This window comes from Lolium perenne, chromosome 2, assembly GCF_019359855.2.
Source record: "Lolium perenne isolate Kyuss_39 chromosome 2, Kyuss_2.0, whole genome shotgun sequence".
NCBI classification, from domain to species: Eukaryota; Viridiplantae; Streptophyta; class Magnoliopsida; order Poales; family Poaceae; genus Lolium; species Lolium perenne.
In genome coordinates this window covers 96,037,773-96,048,986 of record NC_067245.2, presented here as the reverse complement: position 1 = coordinate 96,048,986, position 11,214 = coordinate 96,037,773, and the positions used below count along the sequence as shown (strand labels likewise).

Sequence of the window (11,214 nt, the reverse complement as noted above, 5' to 3'; positions counted from 1 at the left end):
TGAAAGGTTAACAGTAGAATCGAGCAACCGATCTTGGGGCTACCCTTGTCGTTGGAGAGGTAGCGCTTGGTCATGTGGTCCGCCGCTGGGCGCCGACATCCAGCGGAGGGGAGAGATAGCTCTGAGGCTGCCCGCGCAGGAAGGGAGGCGGGTTGGTAGCTACGGGCCACCCGTGCCATCGCCGAACGCACCATCGCCATCGCCTTCTCCGCTGACTCCTGCCCTTCCTCTCCTCGCCGCTGCGCCTCGTTTGTCTTTCTTCCCCTTTCTCTCGTAGCGGGTATGGTCTGTTCTAGAAGCGCCACACTCTTTTTTTAGGGGAAAGACCACGGCTTTATTAATCGATTCGGAATAAAGGGATACAAAACTCGTCTGGCGAGTCAATGAGCCAGACATAGCAGCCTATACTAAGACTAGTCACAATGGTAAGTATCATACACTAGTATCATGCATATAATACTAGTTTATGATACCCCCTCTACAATGCATAGTATCATAAGGTAGTATCATACTTCCATCATATTTAATGTTTTATAGAATCTCAATGCAAATGTGTGTACATGATGTATTTAGCATCAAATTTTCTAGTTTAACGTGCTATGATACTGTATCTACCTATGATACCACTATCATCTCTCTCTTCATTAATTATTGTGCCACATCAGATTTATGCCAACATGGCATGCATGATACTACCTATGATACTCCCATTATGACTAGTCTAAGACTAACATAAGCTGTAGCCAAACTATGCGCTTCAGTAGTATTTCTCCTTTTTCTCATGCCCAAAGGAGACTACATCAAAATCAGCACTCGTTAGCGTGATTTCATGTGTGACGCTACTAAACCTTCCTCTATAATCACTTTTTAGACTGTTTATAACCTCCAGGCAGTCAGACGCGACATGCACCTTCTTCTCGTGGAGATTAAGAGCAAGGGAGAGGGCCTCCCGGCATGCCATAGCCTCGAGCGTTGCCGGATCAGATATGCCCTGAATGACCACAGCAGATGCTCCCAAGAACACACCTGTTTCAGACCTGCATATTGCCGCAATCGCACCCGAATTTATCGTCTTACGAACAGCTGCATCGACATTGATCTTCACCATGCCAACGGGTGGAGCGATCCACTCCCGACCGGAACTGAATGGCTGGGTGTGTATCTTCATTACCTTCTTGCAAAGTGGTGTGTTGACAAGGGACTTTGGAAAATTCCCTCATGTATTACCTTCCTCCTTGCGAACCAGATAGCCCAGAGGGTCACAAAGCACCTCATTAGCTCTTCATGGCTGAGTGAAGAAATCATAGCAAAAATCCATTGCTTCGCATCTGGCTCAACCGTCCTCTCCATGTGTTCTGTAATAGAATCAGGGGCTAAAGCCCACACGGATCTGCTCATGTTGCACTCCAATAGACTGTGCCTCCATGAGTCCAGCTCTCCACAAATGGAGCAGGAGCTGTCGCTTGCCATGTTTCTCCGATGTCGCACGTCACCGGTTGGGATAGAGTGTCGTGCAAGACGCCATAGAAACACCTTAATTTTTGACGGAACCTGAACCTTCCAAAGAGACGTCCAAGCCCTCTCTTCCTTTCTATGATCAGAAGTAGACGTCCCTCCATTCAGCCATGCACTTCTTCTCTTCCTGACACTTGCGAGCCTACGATATGTAGAACGAATAGCGAAAACTCCAGTTCTCTTGTAATGCCACACCCAGAAATCCTCAAAACCAGCCGTGCTTATGGGGATTGCACATATGGTCTCGACATCCATCGGAAGGAAAAACTCCTCAAGTAGCTGAATATTCCACCTGGCCGACGAGGTGTCTATGAAAGCATCAACAGTAACCGGCGGATTATTCTTCTTACATGCGATAGGGCGCATCATCACATCACGGGGTAACCAGTTATCATTCCATGGATGTGTCATCCCACCCGTTCCAATCCGCCGTATAAGCCCTTGTTTCAGGGTATCTCTTCCATCAATGATAGCTCTCCATATCTTGGATGGATGAGTTCCCAATTGTGCCTCCAAAAAAGCATCCTCCGGGAAATATACTGCTTTTAATATTCTTGCACCAATTGTGCCTCCAAAAAAGCAGTATTCTCGAGGTGCTTCGCAAGAAAAGCTAGGTTGAATAGGTCAATATCGCGAAAGCCTAGGCCACCATCAGATTTGGGTTGTGTCATGTCTTTCCATGCAACCCAACATGTTCTCCTCTTTCCTCTGCGGCTCCCCCACCAGAATTACGGATCAGACTATTAATATGCTCGCATAAACCTGATGGTAATCTGAAGCATGACATGGAAAAGATGAGGATTGTTTGCGCCACAGACTTGATCAACACTTCCTTCCCACCGGCTGACATGAGCAACTCGAGCCAACCTTGGACCCATTTCCAGACACGATCACTCAAATACTTATAAGCTCCTTGGGCAGAACGCCCCACATCTGAAGGCATACCCAGGTATTTCTCATTCAGTGTCTCGTTCCGTACATTCAGTTTTTTCCTTCATAGCATTGCGTATCACCTCCGGACACCCTTTGCTAAAGCTCCTGCACCATGATATGTTTTTTCATTCTAGAGACCTCTTTTGTTATGAACATTGTGTTACTGTAACCTTGAACGGCTATGTGTATCCTAGCTACGCAGAGGCCGGGTGTATTACGTCAAACCTTTTGAGTAATAAAACGCCCTTTTTCGAAAACATGTGATCGGATCAAATACAGCTATGCAAACCGAAAATACAACACATTTTCAGATAATGAAAGCTCTGTTACCCCTGGCCTCGCCATCAACCATGCATCTAGCCCACTCAATGTATAAAAAACTATAATACACATGTTTTTCAGAAACAAAACATTTGTATCTCTAAGTAATAGCTTTAATACATAAGTACCGAAGGTCTTACACTCTTACTCATCTTTCATAATAGGAACTTCTTGGGTTTATGGGTTGATTCTCACTTTCGCTCATGGGATACCCACTTAATTCTATTTCATAACTACTTGTAGATTCTCCACCAAGAAGGCCTTCCACATCTGTCTCCACATCGAGCCGTACCCAAGGATGCAGTGAAAGTTTCCTCAATCTGTTGAGCTCGTCTGCGACCTCTTTCATCGATGGCCTATTTTCGCCACACATATCTAAGCATCTCTTAGCCAGATCAGCGAGTCCTCTCAGCAACTCCATGCTCTCTTGGCCTTTCACATGGCTCACCAACACAGCATCCAGATTATTCTCCTTCATAGCAGATAGGAAAATTAACGACAAGCTCCTTTGCCTCTCAGACCCATCGAGCTTCAGTGGCAACTGGCCAGTGAGGATCTCTAAAAGGATAACTCCGAAGCTATACACATCGCTTTTGTCCGTTAACTGGCATGTTTGCATGTATTCAGGATCAAGGTATCCACAGGTACCTTGAACCATTGTGACAAATTGCTCTTCGTCAGATGGGGCTAGAATGGAGGCTCCAAAGTCCGACACTTTGGCCATGTAGTTGTCATCAAGAAGGATGTTGGCAGTTTTCACATCACCATGAATTATTGGGGGAGACGCATATGAATGTAGGAAGCTCAGTCCTTCGGCTGCTTCATGGGCGATCCTTAAGAGAGTGCTAAAGGATATTTGCAATGCTTGGTTCTTGCCATGGATAAGCTCAAATAGTGTACCATTTGGGACAAACTCATAGACCAGAATTGGAACTTCCACCTCAAGGCAGCAACCCAAGAGTTTAACAACATTTTTATGATTGATTTGGGACAAAATGAGCATCTCTTGGCCGAATTCCTTCTTTTGTCTTTCATCAACTACTGCACATCTTTTAATTGCAACTGGCATGTTTGTTTTTGTTATCCCTTTGTAGACCGTTCCGTGGCCTCCTTTTCCTAGTATTCTGCTGCTGTCAAAGTTGTCAGTGGCATGTATGAGTTCAGCTTCCGAATATACATTGAAAGCAAGACCTTTATCTGATTTCATCCTATCAAACAAAAGCAAGCCTCCATGTTGGCGAAAATACTCTTGTTTTACTATATTCAGTTTTCTCTTTTGAAGTATCATCTGTCCCCAGAAGACAGTGATCATGACGATAACCATTAGACCAAATAATCCCATTGCGATTCCTAACAACGTCATTAGAAGAGAGAATTGGTGAGGAGACGAAAAGTATAAATAGTTGATGTACATTGGCACATTAGATTTTTCTTTTTTTCTTTCGAAATGGGGTGTGCCCCGGCCTCTGCATTGGTTGATGCACACAGCCTTTTATAGTAAAGCGATCATTCCAAGTTTACAACTCAAATGTCAATACTGTTAGATGTAAGTTGTGTATACCGTATGACTTGTATACGGATACCCTATCATGTACTATACGGCTTTTGTGCCCTACTATATAACACGCAACCGTACCCAGCTCCACGGTACGTTCCGCAAAATCACATCTAACATGGTATCAGAGCAGGCTCTTCCCTGACCTAGCTGCCGATCCAAAACCCGCCGCCGCCGCCGCTCCTCCTTCGAGCCGCCGCCGCCGCCTCCTCTACGTCCCGCCGTCGCCGTAGTTCTCTTCCTACGGTCACCGCGATCAAAAACCCACACCAAAAACCTGCCGCCGCCGTGTGCTAACCCTAAAGCCACCGCCGCCGCCCTACGACAACAAATCACACCGCTATACACCTAGCCGCCGCTGATCTCAAGAAACCCACGACCAAAAACAGCCAAAACCCTAGCCCACCGCGCCGACGTTGCCATCTGCCGCCGCCGCCATGAGTTCGTCATCAACAACCCCCGGTCTTGCCGCCGCCCTTGGAGCTCCTCCGGCGTAGCAACTTACTCGGGGCAATTTTCTGCTGTGGAAGGCCCTTGTCCTCCCCGCGTTCCGTGGTGCCAATGTGATGCCTCTCCTTGAGGGGACAGATCGCGCCCCGCCGAAGCTCGTTGAAGTCGACGACATTGAAAACAAGAAGGTCACCGTGGAGAACCCGGCCTATGTCACCTGGATGGCCAAGGATCAGCAGGTTCTCCGGTTTCTCTTGAACACGCTGTCCCCGGATATCCTCTCCCATCTTCTTGGCGTTGAATCCACCGCTGAAGCTTGGACCACCATCAACGCCATGTTCAAAACTGCCTCCCGCACCAAGGCCCAACACCTGCGTGAACAGCTCAATGACACCAAGAAGCTCACCATGACTGCGGACCAGTACTACACAAAGATGAGAGGGTTTGCATCCGAACTTACTGCTCTTGGAAATCCCATTGAGGACGATGAGTTTCTTGGCTATCTACTCCATGGTCTTGACAAGACTGAGTACAACTCTCTCATTACCACAGTCAACGGAAATCATGGCACCACCCTGGATGAATTTTATGATCAGCTGTCCTCCTATGACATGCGCAATGGCGTTGAAGAAAATGGCACCTTTGTCTCCTCTGCAAACCTGGCCCGTCGTGACCGTGAGCAACGCTCCCGTGGTCGGACCTCTCCTCAGCGTCGCTACTCTTCTCCGCGTGGTCGTAGCCCTGACCGTGGCCCTCACCGTGGCGGGGGCAGTGGAGGTGGTGGCTACCGCCACCCCAGAGATGATGACCGCTACTCTGCACGTGGTGATGATCGCGGATCTTGGCGTAGTGATGACCGCCGTGGCGATCGTGATCGCCGTGATGATAGACGCGGCGTCGCGATGGGGGTGGACGCCGTGACCGCGCCCCCACTCCCTATGTTGATACTGAGTGTCAAATTTGCAAGATCCATGGTCACCCCGCCTCGGATTGTTGGTGGCACTACTCTGATGACAAGAAAGACAAGGGAGACAAAGGAGATAAGGGTGCACACCTTGCATCCTATGGATTGGACACAAACTGGTATACTGATACAGGTGCCACCGATCATATCACCAGTGAATTGAACAAGCTGCACATCGCCAACAAGTACAATGGACAAGATCGGGTTCGCACTGCTGAAGGTAACGGCATGCCCATTAGTCATATTGGTAATTCAATTTTGCGTACCCCTCATGGTTCCTTTGATCTTAACAACATCCTTCATGTCCCTAATGCATCAAAAAATCTTTTGTCTGTGCATAAGTTCACTCTTGATAATCATGTCTTTATTGAGTTTCACCCTTTCTTCTTCTTAATCAAGGACCTGGAAACTCGAAGAATCCTGTTTAGGGGCCCCTGCTATGGTGGTCTCTATCCCCTGGTGCCTATGTTTCATGAGACCTCCAAGCTTGCCTTCGCCGCAATAAAGCCATCATCTTCTACATGGCATCGTCGTTTAGGTCATCCATCTTCCTTTGTGGTTCAACAAGTTCTTAGGAAAAATAAAATAGCTTACACCCATGAGAGTACCCCATATATTTGTGATTCTTGTCAGTTAGCTAAGAGTCATCAGTTGCCATATTCTATATCTACTAGTGTCTCCACTGCTCCTCTAGAACAAGTTTTCTCTGATGTATGGGGCCCTGCTCCTCTCTCTGTGGGCAAACATGCATACTATGTAAGCTTTATTGATGATTTTAGTAAATTTACTTGGATATATTTGCTTAAGAAGCGTTCTGATGTTTATCAAGCTTTCCTCAATTACCAACAGCTTGTTGAGCGCAAGTTTGATAGGAAAATAGTTACCATGCAAACAGATTGGGGTGGTGAATATGAGAAACTGAATGGATTCTTTCAGCAAGTCGGCATTACCCATCATGTTTCCTGTCCTCATGCCCATCAACAAAACGGCTCCGCTGAAAGAAAACATCGTCATATTGTTGAAGTTGGTCTTGCTTTACTTGCCAATGCATCTATGCCTCTTAAGTTTTGGGACGAAGCTTTTCTCACTGCCACTTTTCTCATTAATTTACTCCCTAGTAAAGTTCTAAACTTTGAGACTCCCACGGAACGTCTTCTTCACATTACACCAAATTATGATGCTCTCCGAGTTTTTGGTTGTGCTTGCTGGCCAAATCTTCGCCCTTATAACAAATGCAAACTTGCTTTCCGCTCCAAGCAATGTGTCTTCCTTGGTTACAGTCCTCTTCACAAGGGTGTTAAGTGTCTAGATGTGTCAACTGGTCGCATCTACATTTCTCGTGATGTTGTCTTTGATGAAAATGTGTTCCCTTTTGCCTCACTACATCCCAATGTCGGTGCTCTTCTCAAAAAGGAACTTTTACTCCTTCCATCCAACACTGATTCATCATCATCGCATGAGGGTGCACGTAATTTTGATAACCATATGTCTCCTATTGTGCCTATTGTTCATGTCCTACAGGATGCGGAAGGCGCTGCTGAAAATTCTGCTGAAATTGGAGCTGAAATCAGCTCAGAAATTGAAGATGATGATCTGCCAGAAAATGACGAAACTGGCACTGAAAACAATGCAGAGGAACATTCCCTGACGTCCTCTGATCCCGAGGAGGATTCTCCCGCCACACCTCCGCCCGCTGCTGGCTCGCCATCTGGCGCTTCGCCCGCCGTGCCGGAGCGGTCCCCGCCTGCGTGTGCTCGCCACACGCCCGCATCCTCTGCCAGCCCGCCACCTGGCGCCTCACCTGCAGCGCCAGAGCGGTCCCCGCCGCTGTCTCCGACAGCGCGTGGCCAACACACGCCACCGGCCAGCCCTGTCTCGCCATCTGGCGCTGCCAGCGCTGCTCCCTCTGTCTCTTCTGCCACAGAATCTGGGGCTGTCTCTAGATCTTCTGTGGCTGCAGCCAGGGGGGAAATTATTATTGCTGCACCACCTGCTGAACCACGCACTCGTATTCAGAAAGGTATAAGAAATCCCAAAAAGTATACTGATGGAACTGTTAGATATGGCATGTTGTCCTCTACAGGTGAGCCATGCACTCTTGTGGAAGCTCTCAATGATCCCAATTGGCGACAAGCAATGCAAGATGAATATGATGCTTTGATTGACAACAAGACCTGGCACCTTGTTCCTCCAAGTAAAAGCAGAAATTTAATTGATTGCAAATGGGTGTATCGTATCAAAAAAAAGGCAGATGGTACTATTGATAGGTATAAGGCACGCCTTGTTGCAAAAGGTTTCAAACAGAGGTATGGCATTAATTATGAGGATACTTTCAGCCCTGTAGTCAAAATTGCTACTATCAGAATTGTTCTGTCTATATCTGTTTCTCGTGGATGGAGTCTACGGCAGCTAGATGTCAAGAACGCGTTTCTTCATGGTGTTCTGGAAGAGGAAGTTTATATGAAACAACCTCCAGGTTTTGAAAGTTCTTCTGTACCACACTACATATGCAAACTTGATAAGGCTCTTTATGGGTTGAAGCAAGCACCTCGAGCATGGTATTCAAGACTCAGTTCCAAGTTGTGTGCTCTTGGGTTTGTTCCCTCAAAGACTGATACTTCATTGTTTCTTTATAACAAGTCAGGTATCATCATCTACATGCTTATTTATGTTGATGACATCATAGTAACAAGCTCCTCAGACCATGCTATTACTTGTTTGCTTCGAGATTTAAATGAGAATTTTGCTATCAAGGACTTAGGTGATCTACACTATTTTCTTGGTATTGAAGTAAACCGAACTCCTAATGGTTTGATTTTGACACAAGAAAAATATGCACGTGACTTAGTTGCAAAAGTGGGAATGAATGGATGCAAGGCTACACCTACACCTCTGTCCTCTATAGAACAACTGTCTCTTTATGATGGTACGCCTCTAGGCCCTGAAGATAGTACACAATATAGAAGTATTGTTGGAGCTCTGCAATATTTGACTCTGACACGGCCGGACTTGGCCTTCTCTGTTAACAAAGTATGTCAGTTTCTTCATGCTCCAACTACAGATCATTGGACAGCAGTCAAGCGTATACTTAGATATGTGTTTGATACATTGAAAGTTGGAATTACATTTGCAAGGTCTTCCTCCACATTTCTCGGTGCTTTTTCAGATGCAGATTGGGTAGGTTCTCTTGATGATAGGAGATCCACAGGAGGTTTTGCTATATTTGTTGGGCCAAACTTAGTTTCTTGGAGTGCCAGAAAACAAGACACTGTGTCAAGATCAAGTACTGAAGCTGAATATAAGGCACTGGCCAATGCCACTGCTGAGTTAATTTGGGTGGAAGCTCTTCTTGCTGAACTTGGTGTTAAGTTAAGGGAAAAGCCATGTCTTTGGTGCGACAACTTAGGTGCTACATATTTATCTGTAAATCCAGTGTTTCATGCTAGAACCAAACACATTGAGATTGATTTTCATTTTGTAAGAGAAAGAGTTGCTAAAAATCTTCTAGGTATTAGGTTTATCTCTAGTAAGGATCAGGTTGCTGATGGCTTCACAAAAGCTCTCCCTGTAAAGAGGTTAGATGAGTTTAAGCGTAATCTCAACCTTTCAAAAGGTTTAGATTAAGGGGGAGTGTTAGATGTAAGTTGTGTATACCGTATGACTTGTATACGGATACCCTATCATGTACTATACGGCTTTTGTGCCCTACTATATAACACGCAACCGTACCCAGCTCCACGGTACGTTCCGCCAAATCACATCTAACAAATACAAGAATCAACCATCGAAAAATAAGAAAAAACAAGAGAAAGCTGCTACGCAGATGAAGCATCATGTAATCTCTTAACAGGCCGATTGGCACATTAGATGCATGACTGGTTTACACTATTCTTTTATTTCATGACATTGTGTTAGAATATGTCCGGCTAGGAACCAGATTTGTTTGTTTGTTACCTATTATTAAGCCGGTGTCGGGGCTGCACGTATTGCTTTCTTTGATATATTTTTTTCCAACTCGACAAGAACACCGGTACCCTGCAACGCTATTGCGACAAAAGCCATCCGAAGGGCATGGGTTGTGACTGCATTCATTAACATCTGCAGCACAATCAGCAAAATGAAGTATTATATATTTAAACAAGATGAATGGACCCCTACATCCAAAGTGCAATTTGATTGACAAATATATGTACCTTTGCATCCGTCTCGAAGATAAGGATTGCCTTCATACCCATTGGTGCAATTGCAAATGTATCCTTGATCATTGGTGGAGTCCACGCACTTGCTGTTGCTGCTGAGGCATGCGTAAGTTCCCGTCTTGTTCAGTTTTGCAACATCACATGACTTCACATCTCTCACAGCCCAGTCAAGCATCATAGGCACCCGTCCACGGTATGTTTCGTTGAACTTGTTGGTGTTTATGTACGTGGTGTTGGACCTGAATGCTTCTGCTTCCATCAGGACGGCATAGCTGCACCGGTTGAACTTAAATATTTGACTTGTGTTGACCGAGTGGAAGAAAGTTGTTTGGTAGTAGTACATCCTCTTTGGTATGGTAGTCTGGGAGCAGCCGATACCGGAGCAAGATCCATCCACTAAGTCTGACTGGTTGCGGCAGGTTGCAACACCATACCCTTGGTAGCCTGTACCAGAAGGGTCCGAGATGGAGGCAAGGGCGTTGCAACCGAGGACCGTGAACCTGTTCTGGACATCGGAGAGACGATAGGGAGAAGAAGGATCCCCTTCATTGAATCCCCCGTAACGGCCAAAATACTCCATGCTCCCGGTAGAGGTGCTGTAGCAGAACCCTAGGATGTAATTGAGCACCCGGGTCGTGCCTTCAGTCAAGGAAATGTCGAGAACCTCAAAGGCGCCCCTGAATGGCCTGTGATCGCCATCTTGGACCTCACAAGTAAGGTCGAAACCTTCTCCGAGCGAGCAGTCGGGGTCGATACCGAATGGATACGGTACCTCAACATTGCCACACTGCCTTCGGCACTCTGAACTAGGAACTGCGATTCCAGGGGCATATTGTGCCGCGAGCAATAGCAGACAGAGGCCAAGCCGCAAGAACACTTGCATATTCTTTAGCTGGAGAATAAGTAAGCATGACATGTCAGCCAAATCAAGGTAGCATATAAAATTGGAGGCTATGTATTGTAACAATATTACAGTCTATGGCACCTTATCTAGACCGATAACTTTGGTTAGTTAAATCAAGGGGATTACTCTAAATACTGAGGCATTCACCCAGTTTTTCTAGCATCCAACCTTCAAAGTGGAAAACGAACCGACAGCTGATTCAAATGGAAATTCTAGAAAAAATCTTCTACATAAAACTCACCTGAAATAACAAGGAGGTTCAGGTCTCGTCGTATCCTGGAGGTATTAATTTTGCTCGAGGATCTGTCTTTCCTAAAGTTTGCTTCCGTAGTTGTGTTCTGATTTTCTGAAGAACAGGCAGCACTGCGATTTT

At 46.0% G+C, this 11,214-nt stretch overlaps 1 protein-coding gene across 1 annotated transcript; it reads right to left on the bottom strand.

Annotated features, from left to right (window-relative positions):
- Window positions 1-2,763: 2,763 nt before the first annotated feature.
- On the bottom strand, window positions 2,764-11,214 carry LOC127333319 (wall-associated receptor kinase 3). The gene is made up of 4 exons (XM_051359708.1): window positions 11,083-11,214; window positions 9,932-10,829; window positions 9,693-9,836; window positions 2,764-4,119 (listed from the first exon to the last, which is right to left on the bottom strand). The coding sequence occupies exons 2-4, from the start codon at window positions 10,818-10,820 to the stop codon at window positions 2,918-2,920; spliced, it is 2,235 nt and encodes a 744-aa protein (XP_051215668.1). The 5' UTR covers window positions 10,821-10,829; window positions 11,083-11,214; the 3' UTR covers window positions 2,764-2,917.

Coding starts and splice junctions, on each gene's coding strand:
- LOC127333319 (XM_051359708.1), bottom strand. CDS start 10,820: ATGCAAGTGTTCTTGCGGCTTGGCCTCTGTCTGCTATTGCTCGCGGCA. Junction 9,837..9,931: donor TCTTCGAGACGGATGCAAAG/GTACATATATTT, acceptor ATTGTGCTGCAG/ATGTTAATGAATGCAGTCAC. Junction 4,120..9,692: donor CGACACCGGCTTAATAATAG/GTAACAAACAAA, acceptor TGACGTTGTTAG/GAATCGCAATGGGATTATTT.